This window comes from Oryctolagus cuniculus, chromosome 10 (assembly GCF_964237555.1).
Source record: "Oryctolagus cuniculus chromosome 10, mOryCun1.1, whole genome shotgun sequence".
Taxonomy (NCBI): Eukaryota; Metazoa; Chordata; class Mammalia; order Lagomorpha; family Leporidae; genus Oryctolagus; species Oryctolagus cuniculus.
The window spans coordinates 63,830,854-63,848,767 of record NC_091441.1 but is presented as its reverse complement, the minus strand read 5'-3'; the positions used below and the strand labels follow the sequence as shown (position 1 = coordinate 63,848,767).

Genomic DNA, 17,914 nt, shown 5'->3' with positions numbered 1-17,914 from the left:
CTGTTCCACTTCCAATCCAGCTCCCTGCTGATGGCCTGGGAAAAGCAGCAGAAGTGTTTGGGCTGCTGCTGCTACTCATGTGGGAGACCTGGATGAAACTCCTGGCTCCTGGCTTCAGCCTGGCCCAACCTTGGCCATAGCAGCCATCTGGGAAATTTACTTGTAAATGGAAGACCTCTCTCTCCTTTTTTCTCTCTCTTCTCTCTCTCTCAAAAAAAAAAAAAAAAAAAAAAATGGTTACTCCCTTTCATCCACGGTCCCACAACCCACATCTAGGCCCTTAGTAACTTTACCATACTACTCCATTAGCATTCTAGGCCATTGCTCTACCTCAACATGATTTACCTTAAAAGCATCATTTTTACACCAGAAGATTAAACAGATTAGAGGATCCTGGAACAGAATAAGCAAACCGTTCTAAGATTCCAATCTGAACAGATTTTCATCCAACAGCTCTTAAGCCAGAAGAAAAGGACAATGAGCAGTCTTGGGTATGGGCAGGGTAGACTTGGAAGAAAGAAAGAGACCAAAGAGCACACTAACTACGGTTAAGATTTGGTTAACTGAAGAGAATTATTCCTCTTTAAGACAACATTTCCAAAGTCCTCTGGGTAGCAGAGCACTTCCATGAACTCTAAAGAGAAATATGTGCTTTTTAAACTCCCATCATACGAGAGTTTCTAGCAACTGGATAAGAGGAGTATCATGTTTGTTTAGGATTGGTATAATCAAAATCAGCTTCACTGGGACTTCTTATGTGCAATGACTCATGTTGTTTTAGCTGGTATTGACTCACTGCCTCGCAAGGGATGATACAGCTTTCCACACACAGTGTGCAGCTGGCTCTTCCAATTCCATGCTTCCAGCCACTGCAAGAGGTGGGAGTCCTCCAGCGTGGCACTTTTGCAACTAAGCACAATTCAGATTTTATAAAAGCAGTGGCCAAGTCGACCTTGCAGTCACGGGGAGGAGAGGAGTTCAGCTGTTGTATTTAAGGATCACAGGGCCAGGGATCCTCTGTTTTTCAAAACAGAACCTACGGAAACATTCAGTCAGCTCTTTTCCCCATTAATTGCTTACTCCATTGAGGTCAGTAAATGTTTTTCTTTAAGATGCCAATGAAAAGTCATAGCGAGTGTGTTTTCAAGACACTGGGATTTACGCTTGGCAAGATAACATGCATGGGTAGATGTAATGGTGTTTGAAAGGAAGCTAAGGAAATGCCATTCTCACAATTGACACCACCTCCTCTCTAGTCCTAACCCTGGATGTTTCCCAGTCAGCAAGCCCATTTCCTCTCCTCCATGTTACCCTGGCTGTTAGCCTGAGGGCTCACAGAGCACAGCTACCCATGCCGTGGGCTGAGTGAACCCTGCAGTGATGGGGGCAATTGAGCAGGGCTGGCAGAAGGAAACTCAGAGCCCAGCGCACCCTCTGGGAGGCTCCGGGCAGCACCCTTTTCCACACTTAGTGTCCTCTGGGGGTTGTCCTTTGCTGTCTTTATTCACGGTGGGTCTTCGGGATACTTGGGGGTTATCAGCAGCACTCTCTGACCCCCTGGCAGGTTAAGAGTTGTGGGAAGAAACTCTTCTCATACAGACAGTGAGAGAGCTGCCCAGGCCACTGTTCACATAGGTAATATCACTGTCCAGTCTCCGTCCTTCTAGAATCCTTAGAACCAAAGCTGAACAAAGGGAATACCTTGAAAAACAAACACTAAGGCCCAGAGCCTGGAGGTTATTCTGGTCTCTCCAGAATTCTGAACTTTATAGAACAAAGATTCAAGTCCAAACCAAAAGGGATCCAGAATTAGTTTGCTAAATAGAAATCCTTGAAGCCCATTGTAGGTCAGTATCATACATGGCTCTAAGGTCATTAGGGATAAGGGCTACCGTCGGGCTTATAAGGGACAAGGGATGCATTAGGGGTCTATATTTTCATGACCTATCTTACCATAAATTTTTAAGCAAGATTTGGAAGATAACTTTTCTCTACAGAGACACATTCTAGGAACTCACTTGGTCCCATGGTTGGCTTCAAACCAGGAAGAGGTGAAAATTTGACCAAATACTGGGCAATAAGAGAGAAAGGTCACATTAACTATCATGGAGTATTGCTTCTCAACTTAGTTAAGAATTCCTGGAGTGGCTGTTTAGTCAAGCAGATAAGACAATGGCTAAGAATCAAGCATTGAGGGAACAGCACTCTATGCTGGAGTACCAGTTCAGGTCCTGGCTACTCAGCTCCCAGTCCAGTTCCCTGTTAATGGGCCTGGAAGGCAGTGAAAGATGGTCCAAGTACTTGGGCCCCTGCCACCCACATGGGAGACCTGGATGGAATTCCTGGCTTTTGACTTCTGCTTGGCCCAGACCTGGCTATTGCAGCCAGCTGGGGGAGTGAACCAGTGGATGACTCTATCTGTCTTTCTCTCTGTCTATTGTTCTGCCTTTCAGATAAAGGAAAGAAATGACTTTAAAAAATAACATTTAAAAGATTCCTTATAAGTCATCTTGCAAAACAATTAATGAAATGGACTTAAGGATTAAAAATTGTCCTCCCCTCTTCTACCAAAAGAGAGACTGAGAACAAGAGAGAAAAGCCACGGGAAGATTTCCCATTACCAACCGGTCAGGTTTTATTTTGCTGATCAGTTTGACCGACTTCTCCAGTACATTTTGTCTAGTTTAAAATATTAGTACCTAAATAACCAGGATGAATAACAAGAATATAGCTTTTAAATGAACAACACAAATTCTACTGAACTGCCTACAAGTGATAACAAAACTTATCAGGTTATTTATTTCCATTCATAGTTACCATCTTTTAGTGACTCCGTTAAAATAGAATAAAAATGTCTGTAAAAGGAAAGACTAAACTGAATATTTATGGCATTTACTATGTAAAAGTTGCTAATGCCAATTGCTAAGAAGAATACAATTATACTGTCTCTACTCTCAATAAATCTATCATCAAACTGAGGCAGAAAAACAATAAAACCATAATGTAGTAAGCAATGTTACAAGATTTATAAAAACAGGTTAAAAGCATAAGTTTTAAAAGGAATTGGATTGAAACATGGCTCTCCTTACCTTGCGGTGAGATTTTGGGCTACTTCTCTCTGCCTCAGGTCCCTCCTGTCACAAGAGAGCTGGGATAGCACATATCCAGCTCTTAGCCTAGCGCTTGTTCCACTGTAAGCTCTCAGTGAAGCTAGGGCCCTTTTATTTTGATCAACACCACAGGACAGTCATGCATGAGTAATCACCAGTGGACTGTTATGGCAATAGACTGTAGCTTGTTTTGGTGTTTGGGACCTCTTACATCTACTACTACAAAGGAAACCTTCAGAGAAGGTTAGTGCTCATTTTGTTATTGTAATTATCTTTCCTTTTCGATTTTCATCTCTTGTCGTTTAAATATGGGTTTCATCCCAACCACTGACATACTAACTTGTACTACTGTATGAATTATTTAAATAATATAGCGGTGAGGGTGATGGAGAGAATGAGAAATCAGGGCTATTATCAGTTATAACATCTTTTGGGGATATTTAAAAGTTTTTCAAGCACCTGTCAGATTTCCCTACTGATCTGTGAAAATCTAAACGCACTGATGGACCTTTGTATAAAGGCAAATACATTGGTGGGTATCTGTTTAATGGTAAATGCATTGGGCAATTTCTTGAACTTTTTTTTTTAGATTTATTTGAAAGTCAGAGAGAGAGATGGCAAGATATCTTCCATCCACCAGTTTACTCTCCAAATGGCCACAACAGCTGGAAGCTGGGTTAGGCCAAAGCCAGGAGCCAGGAACTCCATCTGGGTCTCCCAGGGGGATGGCAGGAACCTAAGTAATTGAGCCATAATCTACTGCTTTCCAGAAACATTAGCAGGAAGTTGGAAGGGAAGCACAGAGAATCCAGGACTCCAACCAGCCCTCTGCGGGCAGGGTCCCAAACAGTGCCACTACGCCACAACACACACTTCCAGGCAATATATTTTTAATTGGTTTTCATCAATGAATTCTGAACAAGAAACTTCAAAGAGATGCTTTTCCCTATACATTACTGATGTACAAAAGTAAATTTTGTGGCTAACCACAAAGTGTAACATAAAGATTTATCTTATACATAAAAGATTCCCAAAGAGATAACTCAGATACTGAAATGGTACAAATAAATCTCAAGTTTTTGACAGTTTAAAAAGGTACTACATACTACTTTGTTTCTGCTGTCCAGGTCTACCTTCCTGCCTATGTACTGTGTTTGTGTGCAGTCAGTATCTGTTCACCTAGGGATCAGAAATGGAATGCACAGATTTAATTAGTTTTCAAGAGTAACATGAGCCATGCAGCTGGTTCCTTAAGTGATGCTTAGCATATGCTCTCCCTCCCTTGGAATCACATGGCACTTAATGCCTGTCAAATGGATCATTTGTCTACAATAGTCATTTGCTGAAGAGTGACATAACACATTTGACACTCAAAGAATGTGTCATAAATCCCAGAAATTTAAGAAGATAAATACATAGCAAAACAACCTACCATTTTCTATACATCACACTTTAAAGCAACTGGAAACTTTGGGACACATTGTTGTGTTGTTTTGATGCATATCCTCTAGGAATCACAAAGAAATGGGTGCATGAAACAATGTGATAAGGACACCCAAACTCACTAACTCAAGTAACCAGAACACAAGAAGTTAAAAGCAAAGTAAAAAATAAATAAATAAAATAACTCTGAAGGAAACCAAAATAAACGTAATCAATCTGTTTAACAGCAACACTATACATTTTAGTCCTTTGCGCAGTATTTTCACCAGTTCTAACAAGCTTAGTTATCTAATCAAAAGTACATCACAAAGCAAGCTAAAGCTAACAATATTAGAAAGACAAGTCCTGTTAAAGACTTTCAGGGCTGTCTGAAAACAAGGGAGAAAGAACAGGAACAATAAATAATCGTTCAAATCAAATAATAAATAAGAATATACCAACACTGGTATTTACTATTAAGTAAGCAAATCTAAACATCTACTTAACTATAGCATTCTTAATGATGGTGTCCTAATGATGATACTCATTAAGAAAAGATTGATTTCTACAAACTATTGAAGGATATGCTGACTTTATACTTTCATCCAAAAAGGGTTAAAAAATTACACCAAGTCTATTGTCTATTACTTAGATAGAGAGAATTTATTTCCAAAATTTTCTTGGGGAAACATTCTATTCACATTGTTGGCTCTGCTACAGAATATTTTACCTTTGTTCTTGGCTAGAACTGATATGCTGAGAAACAATTACTTTAGACATGAAATTGTAGGATTTCAGGATGGCATGAGGAGAAAGTTTGATCATCTGCAAATTAGAGAATTTACTTTTGTTAAATAAATTTGTAAATGTTCATGTTATACACACACACACACACACACACACACATATATATATACATATTCAGGAACACTGACTGGTAAGAGGAAAATGTTTTCCATTAAGTCACAAAAATACTTCTAAAACATAAAACATGGGGGCCGATGCTGTGGCATAGTAGGTTAAGCCTCTGCCTGTGGTGCTGGCATCCCATATGGGTGCCTGCTTGTGTTCTGGCTGCTCCTCTTCCCATCCAGCTCTCTGCTCAAGATCTGGGAACACGGTGAAAGATGGCCCAAGTACTTGGGCCCCTGCACCCACGTGGGAGACCCGAAGAGACTCCTGGCTTTGGATCAACCCAGTTCCAGCTGTTGCCGCCATTTGGGGAATGAACCATCAGATGGAAGACCTCTCTCTGTGTCTCTGTCTGTAAGTCTGCCTCTCAAATAAATAAATAAATCTTTAATACAAATGTTAATGGATCTAAAGGGGAATTTGCATGAAGGTTACAGAGGAATTCTCTGTACTTCTTTTTTAAGTTTTCTATAGTTCTAAAATTACATCAAAATGAAAAGTTCAGAAAAACTCATCATCTTCATCTACATGCAGGTGATTCCACAACACCCTGAATTCCTTGAATTTTTGTAGCTACATTAGGGATTAATGAGCAGGGAGAACAGAGCAGGTTAAAAATGGACAGAGCAACTGGCCAAATGTTTAGCCAAATGACAGGATCAAAGGAAACGTGCCAGATGTTTTCCAACAGCTCCACATATGGAGGCAGCTCCTCTCAGCAGGGACCCCACTGGAAAAAGAAACCAGAGACACAAACTCTAGTTTCCACCATAACACAAAGAACAACCTATAAATATCTACTCTCTTGTAAGAATCCTAATTCCACTATCATTTCTGAATTCTCTAGAAAAAAGCCATCCCCCATGAACTGGTTGTCCCCGTGTATGTGAGCATGAGCTCATACAGAACCACATAAATGCTTAATTTAGCAAGAAATGGCACCTTGAATGACATGTATTTTTAATTAATCTCAATCCAGAAAAGTACAATGACTAGTCCATTAAAAGTGTTAAATGTAGATTTTCCTCAAAAGAAAATATTTACTTTCTACTCATCATTAATCCCACGTAAATTAAATCATTCTCATCATAAAGAATTGTCTCAGAAAATAACATCCTCTTCTCAGAAGTTGGAACACTGCTGTAGAAGTAGGGTTCCCAGGATAACCTTGGCCTGCTTCTGTATTTGTTTTTGAGGAAGAGTTGGACCTTTTCCTCCTCTATTCTTGTCCTCTCTCAGGAAGTTCATGGTATAACTAGATAACATCAGAAATAATCATGGCCATTTCATATTCTATCTTCACCAAAGAGTGCTGTGCATCGTTACTTATGACGATACATAATTTCAGGAGTCTCTGAAGAACAAGAGCTCTAACTTTATCTTCTGCTACCTTTCCTTTGACAGATGAAATTATTTTGTACGTTAAGTCAACATTCTCATTCTGGATTCCTAAACAGACTGAACAGAAGCTCAGTCTCTGTAAAAATCATAATTCTAAAGACAATTTCAATATTTCTTTTAACAGAACTGAGAAGGCCTAGTTCTTCCTTTTCCTTCTCCTTGATTAGAATGTAGCTATAGAATGTTTGTATAACAAAGAATCATTTCCCTCCCAACAAACGTTTCTTGGCCTCTTTGCAGAGTGAATGAATTCTGCAATGGTGTGAGTCACTGTGATCTGGAAATGCACTTGAAACTAGGCCTGGGACTCTCTACCACTTTTGAATACATAAAGATGCTAAACATACAATAAGACATTTTGTTTTTCTAATGAAGAATAGACCTAAATTATCCATCAAGATCTATCAACCCAGAACTTCAAACTGGAAATAATGCATGTTTGCTATAATACCAAATTCAGACCAAATGGAAAATAAGTTAGATGGAGAGATTTTCGCTAATATCTCCCCTGAAGGAGGTATATTCTTGCTTTAAAACTAACGAAAATATGTGTGTGAATGTGTGTACACTGGGGAGAAGGGAAGACTCTGAATCCTAAGAAAATTTTTAAAAGAAAAAATGTGAGAAAATAATTACAAGAATCAACAACCAAGATTATCCATCCAGCCTCCTAAATTTTATCAGTATCAAGGACTAGGGTGATAGAAATTGTAGAAAAAGAAGTGGAGGCCGGCGCTGTGGCACAGCGAGTAAAGCCGCTGCCTGCAGTGCCAACATCCCGTGTGGGCACCAGTTCAAGTCAGTCCCAGCTACTCCACTTCCAATCCAGCTCTCTGCTATGGCCTGGCAAAGCAGCAGAAGATGGCCCAAGTCCTTGGGCCCCTGCACCCACGTGGGAGACCCGGAAGAAGCTCCTGGCTCCTGGCTTTGGATCGGCACAGCTCCGGCCGTTGCGGCCAACTGGGGAGTGAACCAACGAATGAAAGACCTCTCTCTCTCTCTCTCTGCCTTTCCTTCTCTCTGTATAACTCTGATTTTCAAATAAATAAATAAATCTTAAAAGAAAAGAAAGGAATATGAAATGGGGAAGGAGCGGCTCCCAAAATATAACAGTATTTTAAAAGCCGAAGTAGATTGCACCCTGATAGGGTCATCTACTGTTAGAATCTTTAGCAACATATTACTCCCTCTGAAGGCCAATACATTTGTATGTTTTGAGATGGTCTCATTCACTATGTTCTCTCTATATATAGTCTTACCCAATATAATGCATAGTTTTAACCAAATCCATAAAATGAGAAAAGAATGATCTCTGAAACCCTCCCCAATTCTGAGACAGAAGCTATCAAAGTCAGATATTTGAGTCTTTAAGTAGCCCTTTTTTTCCTTGAAAAACCAGGCCCTCTTGACCCTGCTTGATTTTCCCAATGCTGACACAGTTCCAAAACTGTTCCGCTCTCCTCTTTACATCAACAACCATGATGAATAGCGACAGCAATCCTAATAGAGTTAACAGAACTTGTGCTTCCTTTGTGTTGGTTAATAAGAAAAAAAAAACTCAAAAATGCGTAAATTCAGGTTTAATGGTGTTTGGAAAGAAACGGTTTGCTTTGATTTGAACCTATGCTACCAAGAGCTAAAGAATGATACTCAGAGAGTAGTCAGATAGCAATACTCCATGCCATCTAGGGCGGTACGCACTATACTCCATCTACAAATCTGGTACGACTATGTAAGCAATTTGAAGGAAAGGGGGTCCTGGAAAGAGAGAGTGCTTTCTTCAGAAGCAGAACAATACCATCTTGCTTCTTGGCTTGAAAGGAAGTATTGATCAGTACTTAGTGAGTCAAAGGTTAATAACTGGGGCCTGATTATTTCTGTTATCAGACTCATGATTAATGGCGTGGTATCTTCTGGTCCCTTGTAAATACAGGAATCTCTTTTTGATTGCTTTCACTGGGAACCAAGGATCTGAGCTATTCTCCCGTGATTCCGCTACAGAGGGCAGAGGGCAGAGGGTCCATCCATCTCCTGTATCACAGGGTGGGCAGCACAAAGCTCCCCGGAGGGAGAGTGCAGGGCACTCACCACTACTGCAAGCTTACCAACAGAAATGTTAACTGGCAACCCTAGGGGAACACACCAGCTATGACGCGCAGCTCTTCTGCTCTCATGCATTATCATTCCACAAGACCACATGCTGAGTTAATAGAACTTTCGTTCCAGTTTGCTTTGGAAACTGTAGTTTCAGATGGCCCCAATGGCACAATCTGGCTGGTGCTCCACACAGCTGCTGGGAGTTACAGACAGGACAGCCACCCCAGAACCATGCAAAAAATGTACAAACGTGGCCCATGCTTCTCATCACATTGCTGGTATCCACTTAGTGACTCATAATCTGAGTAATCAGAGCCAATGATTATGTTTAGAAAGCACCCAGAAGACAAATGTGAGTGTGTATCTTTAAGCAGCCTTTCAAATCATGTGCACAACCCCTAATGCTGGAAGAAATATGTTAATTTTTCATTGTCAATATAAAAAAATGAGATTTCACTCAACCTGCTGTTTTTTGGAAGAAACAATACTTTCTTTGTTAGCCAAGCCCAAGATAGATCTCAGGCCAAGGCAGTTTGTTCCTCTCCTGGATGCTAGTCAAAAGGATATTCCTTGAAATAAACTCACACTGTTGGAAGGCCCACAAGTCAATTACATTAAGAAACAGAAGTAATCACTGTCATGTAACCAAAGGTAGAAGCATGAGAACAAATGAAAGCTAAACATGACAAAATAAAAGCACACCATTCGAACTGTATACTTGGAAAAAAAAAGTGGCTTCAATGTCTCTAAGGTACAGCAACAGGCCCATTTAAACAAATGAAACCTCCCCTCCAAGTATGTCAGGCATCAATCCATCTCATTTACTGTAATGCTTATGTCTACCCAACTCAACCATTTTGGTTTAGTTCTTGGAAGCCTCATTGGTCTTGATCTCGCATCATATAGATCAATATTGCTAACAGTAATTTCACATAGATTCCTGATTCATTAAATCTAAAATGTACACAGTCAGATGGTTAAAGACCCCCTTTTGGCCCAAAGAAAATAAACTATAATTTGCATTTACAGCATAGTCAACATTGGTAAAAATAATGACAGCAAAGTATTTATGCAACTGCAAAGTTTGAAACGTCTAGAAATAAAACTTTATCACGGCTACTGAGATTTACTTTTTACAGACTATGCACGTGTGGCTCAGATGGCACGCAGTTAACTAAGGAATCGACGGTATCCCGAGGATATGGGATAAGCTACTTTAATTTCTTTCATTTTCTGCTTGTGTTTAATTCCTAATTTTTTTTTATTCTACTTTGCCGGCGACTTCGGCAGAAATGAGGTCTACGTCTTAGGGATCGCGAATACAGGTCCGCGGCTAAGCGCTGCTGGGGGGCGACTTCCGCCGAGGCTGGGGGAGACTCAGTGCCTGTCCCATTCCCCACCGGGACCACACGGAAGCGGGGTCTCCCGCATCCAGTCCTCCAAGGACTTGGAAGAGCACTCAAGAGACGGAGGTCGCACGCCCCGGCAGAAGACCCAGCTCAGCTGCAAGACGCAGCCCCCTCCCAGCCCAGCGCAGCCCGACCCAGCCCACTCGGGCGCCCTCCCGGGAGCGGCTCTCGGTACCTGCTGAGCGGGTGGCTGGAAGCGGCCCGGGGCGTGCAGCGCGGTTCGGGGCCAGTCGGCTGGGAGCGTGCGTACGAGTGGTAGGCGGTGAGCACCACGCCGCCCGAGTCCTCCACCTCCATCGTCAGCGGCGCATGTCCTCGCGCCGGCCCCAGAACAAAGACCGGGACCAGCATGGACCAGCGCGCCGGGGCCGGTGTGCTCAGCAGCCGGCGGCGGGGCCGCTCCTGAGCCAGGCCCTCCCCGCGGCTGTCAGCGCCAGGCGCGCCCGCCCCTCCCGCGGGCTTCTCATTAGCATGCAATGGAGGCCACGCCCTGGGGCGGGGCGCCGAGAGTGGGCGGGGCGGGCCGCCTCCCAGCTAATAGGGAACTGGAAACCTGCCGTGCTTGGGGCTCCCGCCAGCCACTCGAGTAAAGTTTGTGTCTTTCAGGCTTTGTTTCTTCTTTTTCCTTTTCTCACCACCCCCTTCAAACGGGAGGCTTATCCTGGGGCTGGGAACATTTCCTGCCTGGCGGGCAGAAGTGACACGGAGAAACAGTGCCAGGTCGGCGGGGTGTCTGGGGGAAGAGGCGGGAATGGGAAGCTCGCGGTGAGAGCATCCGCATGAAAAATTGAACAGCCGGCTTGCAGGGCTGTTCACTCCGTCAGGTTTGCACGAACTTGATTGCCTCCGTGCTCGGGTCATTCCTGCCCATGCCAACCGGACGCTCCCCACCCTCGATACCACAGCCCCAGACTCTTACCTCATTCCTCCATCCCTTCCCTCCTCCCAGGCCCGAGCAAATTAACACGTACTGTTTCCAGCTTGTTTGAAATTAGCCTTGATTGTTGAGGGCCAAATGGGTGTTATTTCCAGAGGGTTTGTTGTTGTTGTTGTTGTTGTTGAGGGGGAGGGCAAGATAGGGACTGGTGAGGAGGGAGAGGGAAAGGGGAGGACATAATTAGATTGAAGTACCCAGCTACTAAGAACAGTTCGTGGAAAATGGAATTAACACACATGCTTAGTGTGGTGCAAAAAACTTTGAAATCCATGATTAGGAGGGGTCTTTAAAAAGGTTATAGGAAAGAGTGTGCTGTGAAAAAAACTATGCGTGAATTTCAGACAGTGTTTGCAACAAATTACATTTTATCTTTTAGTTCTGTTTCCCATGAACTTTTTGAAGCCCACCCTTGTGAGGCTAATAGCACAAATGAGAAAAACAGCCTGCCTATGACCAGTTGAAAAGGTAACCCGAAGAGGCTAGAAAGAGGCCACGTGACTCTTACAGCCACTACACTAGGCTTTATCTGCAGTTGCGTGCACACATCTCAGAGCCAGCAGTACGAAGAGAAGCCCTGTACCCTTCACTGGAGGGTGACCAGGTCCATGCCCCTGCCATCTGGGACTCTGTTTCTCCACCTGTGAAATGGGGAAAACACTACTCATCTTACTTGGTTAAAAGCAGCCAGGTGCTCTGGAAACGCTGATTCTCTCTCTGTCTCCCTTCACATTAATCAAGAAGGAAGACGTTTTTACTGCACGTTCAGAGGCTGGGAAAGCATAAAAATGCCTTTTTAAAAATGTTAAGCCAAGGGCCTATGCTGTGGTGTAGTGGGCTAAGCCTCCGCCTGCGGCGCCATCATCCCATATAGGCACCAGTTCCTGTCCCTGTTGCTCTTCTTCTGATCCAGCTCCCGGGTGATGGCCCAGAAAGCAGTGGAGGATGGCCCAAGTGCTTGGACCTCTGAACACACATGGGAGACCTGGAAAAAGCTCCTGGCTCCTGGCTTCCGACTGGCCGCACTCTGGCCATTGCAACCATTTGGGGAGTGAACTAGCGGATGGAAGACCTTTCTGTCTGTCTCTCCCTCTCTCTGTGGCTCTACCTCTCAAACAAACAAACAAACAAACAAATAACTTAAAAAAAAGTTCAGCTGATTGAAGGGGTAAGATAGTAATGACTAACATTTGCTAAAATACTGATGCATCAGTCCCATACATTAACTCTTCAAACCACCCCCTGAGGCAGGTTATGTTATTATTCAGATTTTATGGATAAAGAAACTTATCAAGCCTCAGTAAATGAAAAAGACACAAAAAGAATGCTTTGTGCTTCAAGAAAGAGGCATTTGTAACCATAATGCTTATGCCAAACATCAAAACTAAGATCAGACTTTTCAAAAATGGGAAATCCAGAAATACAAGAGTACTTCAAAGAAGTTCTTGGAAAAATAGAAGTAAAAAACCGATTTGGGGTAGATGTTTAACCTAGCAGTTAAGATGGCCACCTCCTACATCAGAAGGCCTAGGTTCCATATCAGCTCCTGCTCCTGACTCCAGCTTCTCTCTAATGTAGACCCTGGGAGGCAGCAATGTTGGCTCAAGATACTGGATTCCTGGGGCTGGCGCTGTGGTGTAGCCGGTAAAGCCGCTGCCTGCAGTGCCGGCATCCCATATGGGCGCTGGTTCACATCCTGGCTGCTCCACTTCTGATTCAGTTCTATGCTATGGCCTGGGAAAGCAGTGGAAGATGGCCCAAGTCCTTGGGCCCCTGCACCTGTATGGGAGACCTGGAAGAAGTTCCTGGCTTCTGACTTCGGATTGGCGCAGCTCCAGCCATTGTGGCCAACTGGAGAGGTAGATGAAGGACCTCCTTCTCTGCCTCTCCTTCTCTCTCTGTGGAACTCTGACTTTCAAATAAATAAATAAATATTTAAGAAAAAATAAGATATTGGGCTACTGTCACCCATGTGGGACCTGGATTGATTTCTTGATTCCTAACTTTGGCCCTGGCCAAGTCCTGGCCATCACAAACATTCAGGGAGTGAACCACTGGATATGAGTTCCTTCTCCCTCTCTCTCTCTCACTTTCTCAAATAAATAAAAATATATGTTTAAAAGCACAGGATTATCGGGGCCAGCGTGATAGCACAGTGAGTTAAGCTGCTGCTTGCAATACCAGCATCCCATATTGCAGTGCAGGTTGGAGTTCTGGCTGCTCTGCTTCTGATCCAGTTCCCTGCTAATATCCCTGGGAAAGCAGCCAAAGATGTCTCAAGTACTTGGGTTCCTGCCACCTATGTGGGAGACCCAAAGGGAATTCCTGGCTCCTGGCTTTGGCCTGTGCCATTGCAGCCATTTGGGGAATGAACCAGCAAGTGGAAGATTTCTCTCTCTGTCCCTCTCCCTCTATTTTTCTGCCTTTCAAACACATCTTATTTAAAAGTCATTAAAAAAAACACAGGATTATATTGATGCAATTTTGAAATACATGCATAGTTTTTTTATAATACACATTTTCCATCATTTTTGTGCCAGAACAAGCATCTTTTTATTTTCCATGAACTTTTTGAAGTACATTTGTGGTACAGACATTAATGTATGTCTACAATGTCTTGTCTAAAACTTTGAAGACAGATATGTTTCAGAATGTATATATTCAGAATATATATATATACACATGTAAATATATATACACATGTAAATATAAATATATATATATACATACTTTTAAAAGGTAAACTGGGGGGCTGGCACTGTGACATAGCAAGTAAAGCCACCATCTGCAGTGCTGGCATCCCGTATAGGTGCCAGTTCAAGTCCTGGCTGATCCACTTCCTATCCTGCTCTCTGCTAATATGCCTGGAAAAGCAGGGGAATACAGCCTAAGTTCTTGGGCCCCTGCACCCATGTGGAAGACCCAGAAGAAGCTCCTGGTTTCTGGCTTTGAATCGGCCCAGCTCTGGCCATTGCAGTCAATTGCGGAGTGAACCAGTGGATGGAAGATGGCTCTCTCTCTCTGTGTCTCTTTCTCTCTCTCTTTCTCTCTAACTGTGCCTTTCAAATAAATAAGTAACTCTTTTTTTTAAAAAAAAAAAAAAAGTTAATTTGGTACATGTACCAAATGTGGTGCACTTAATGTAAAGCACCCTCAGTCCAGTCAATTAGGGGCAGTGTCCCTTATTCAAACCTATTATTTCTGCAACAAAAAGAATAAACATTGGTCCTGAATGTGTCAATAAAAAAGCTTATAGGAAGCCTCATAGCTTTCAGGTCGGGTCTATCACCAAATAAGTTTTAGTACCAAATATTTTAAAAACTAGTTATTTTCACAGCTTTTTGGTCATTGAAATTGCCATAAGAAATTACAGGAGTGAAACTTTTTCTGGAAACAGAATATTTCCCTGGCATTCTCTTGCCCAAACTCCTCTCCCTCCCCGGATTACAAACTCACAATTCTAAATACCTGCAGTGTTTTTCCTTGTAAATATTTTGGCTGCAACTTTGCCTCAAGAGGCACATTGTCAGCGTGCTCCCTCACATCAGCTTCAGCAGCTCTCCTCCTCTTGAATGTTCTTTTAGGCACCCTGGCTCCACTGACTCCTCCCTCTCAGCAATGATCAAGCCCGCCCACCATTCCTTCCATTCCCACTGCGGGTGACTTATTCTCACATCGCCAGTGTTGCCCAGGCCAAGATAGTCCTGCCTTCACATGACTGCTTTCGATTCAGCTTCCTTCTAAGCCTCCCCTTTCAAAATGCTGGTTGAGGTATTTTCCTAAAACATAACACATTCTCTTCTCCTATGAACTCAACTGTAGCCTCTTTGATACACAATAAAGTCCAAACTCCTTCATATGGCTCTACATTCATCACTTTTTGATCACTTAGTTTGATCACTTACTACTTCATCATGCCCAAGACCCTGGGGCCATTCACACCAACCTGTCGCAAGCTCCTACTTTGCTTTGGCTCCTACCTGTTGTTTTCCTGTCTAGTAATCCCTTATAAAGTTTGGCAGGTGTTGCTAATGAATAGTATCCCCTCCTTCTGCCCTTCTGTAGAAATTACTCTTCCACGATAAGAACAGTTGCATTCTGCCATGTAGTTAAAGCACGGTCAGCAAAACCACACAACGTGTGTGCTTTTTCTGCTCCTGGGTCCGTGTCAGATGTTGCTAATAGGTCGGAGGGCATTTATTCCACTTAGCTCAGATGGGGCCATGGAAGCAAGAAAGCTTTGAGATGAAAACTATTTACTAATCCAAACTATTTACTACCAACAAATTCATGTCTTATACTAACCTAGAAGCCACTGGAAAGCTGTGTGTCCTATTTTTGTCTTTATACCCCAGAGTCCATGGTGTTTGGCGGAGTAAGCATTCAATATGGGATATTTGTTGAATACATGAACATACTACTCAATGAATGAGGGAAGGCTTGTTAATGTGGTAGTTCTGAACTTTCAGAGTAGCTAAAGCATTATTACAAAGGACCCACATAGCAAACACTAAAACTGCGCACCAAAAAGAGAGAAACATTTAAATCTGTTAATATTTTTCAAATGTTTGTACACACTGTTGACTTAATAAAAATGCAACTCTCTAAAGCCTTCTGGAGTGTTCAGGTTTCAGGGAGAGAAAGCAAAGCACATAGACGGAAATGACTGGCTACCCTGTGCCAGATGTTTTCACTTGCCTTCCAGACCCACTTACCACCCTCAGTGTCCTGCAGGGTGCCCTGGTGGCTCACCTTACCATCTGCATCTATGAACTCCCTTGCCTCTAGTTTCAGGTAGGGTGGGATCAAGCAGAGGCACCTACAAGAGATCTGGAGGGAAGAGAAAAGCAAGGTTGGTTATTGATTTCCCAGGCTGCTTCTCTACCGTCTCGCTGGGATTGGCTCCTTCCACCTGAAGCCAAACTCTTGACCACAACCTTCTCCTTCAGATGCCAGAAACTACTACCTCTACTGGCTCTTCAGACAACTCCTGGTGCATCAGATGACCACTCCTTCTGTCCTCTGCCTCATCCCTTGCTGGTTCCTTCACTCCTCTCACACCTGTGTAGCCAGTCCCTTTACTAAACTCTCCTCAATCACCTGGACAGAGTGCCCCTGCTTTTGGCCAAGACCCCGATAGATACCCATCCCCGTGCCCTGAAATGAGGGGAGCACAAACATTAATGCAACAGCAGTAAACTGTATGAGGGAGCACACACTGTGAGGGGCAGATACAAAATACGAATATCCTTGTTTCAGTTCATGTGTTTTGTCACTAAAAGGTTCAGGTTATGAAGAGATTTGCCAGCCAAATGAGTCACCAGGAAGAAGCACCTGGCTCTTGGGTTCGATCGGCACAGCGCCAGCTGTAGCAGCCATTTCAGGGGTGAACCAACAGAAGGAAGACCTTTCTCTCTGTCTCTCTCTCTCTCACTATCTAACTCTATCTGTCAAATAAATAATAAAAAAAGAATATCACAAAGAAACATAAATCAAATCCTACTCATTTCATTACATTATACAGGGATACTTTTAAGTGTTTATTTGTTTTCATCTACTTGGAAGGCACAGCGACAAAGAGAGGGCTCTTTCATCTGCCGGTTTACTCCCTAGATGCTCAAAATATCCAGGTCTGGGCCAGGCTGAAGTCACCACAGCAGAGAGCTGGACTGGAAGAGAAGCAACCGAGACTAGAACCCGGCACCCATATGGGATGCCGGCGCCTCAAGGTGGAGGATTAACCAGGAGCCACGGCACCGGCTCTCTTTTCGTGATATTCTTACATAAGCTTATTTACTATATTTTAGGGTAAATATCATTAACATATTGTCATGATAATAAAAATTATAAACGAAGGATTACATGTATTTTTAAGGCACAATTCTAAGGTAGCTCAAATCAGTTTCTTTATGCATATGTGTCTAATGATTTTCATTAACTGTTCTCAGAATGTGTTGAGGACCAATTCAGTATTTCATTTTGCTCTATAATTTTGTTAGGGGATACAGATCCATAAGGTATTAGAGCGTGGTAGAATCTGTCAACTACAGGACATGAAGACTGCACTTTCTACACAAACATTGGTGGTATAGTGGTAGACAAAAGAGCATCAGGCAGCGCTAAGTTTGAATTATAAATATGCTACTTCCTAGCCAAATGATTTTAATTCCTATTTCAGTTTCCTGATTTGAAATATACAGACTAATAATATCTCCTCCAATAGCAGATGGGAAGATAACATGAGATTACATCTTTGAGTTTTTCTTGTTGTTGTTTTTGTTTGTTTCAAAAACAAAGAGAGAGAGCTACTACTTGATGTTTTACCCCCAAATGCCCACAAAAGGTGGCCCTGGGATACCTTGGGAGCTGGGAAAACAACCCAAATCCCTCATATGGGTGATACGAATCCAACCACTGAGTCATTGCCTGCTGTCTCCTAGGGTCTATATTAACAGGAGGATGGATTCAGGAGCTGGAAGTAGGAATGGAACTCAGATGCTCTGATATAGAATGCAGACATCTTAACCACTAAGGCAAATGCTCACCCCAGATCATCCAGTGCTGATGGGTCAAGTGATTGGGTTCCTGCCACTCACCTGGGAGACCTGGATTTTGTTCCAGGCTCCTCG

General features: G+C 42.9%; 1 protein-coding gene across 5 annotated transcripts in view; it reads right to left on the bottom strand.

Moving 5' to 3' along the window:
- Positions 1-16,106, bottom strand: part of ARHGAP28 (Rho GTPase activating protein 28) — a 216,530-nt gene extending 200,424 nt beyond the window's left edge. Inside the window, exon 1 of one of the 5 annotated variants that reach the window (XM_070050446.1) lies at positions 16,038-16,106. In XM_070050446.1, coding sequence (XP_069906547.1) covers positions 16,038-16,051 — 14 coding nt within the window. In that variant the 5' untranslated portion in view covers positions 16,052-16,106. Of the gene's footprint in view, positions 1-3,089; positions 3,179-10,526; positions 10,792-16,037 lie in introns of those variants that run through there. The other 4 variants (XM_002713588.4, XM_070050445.1, XM_051851426.2 and 1 more) reach the window with 4 other exon arrangements.
- Positions 16,107-17,914: the final 1,808 nt, after the last annotated feature.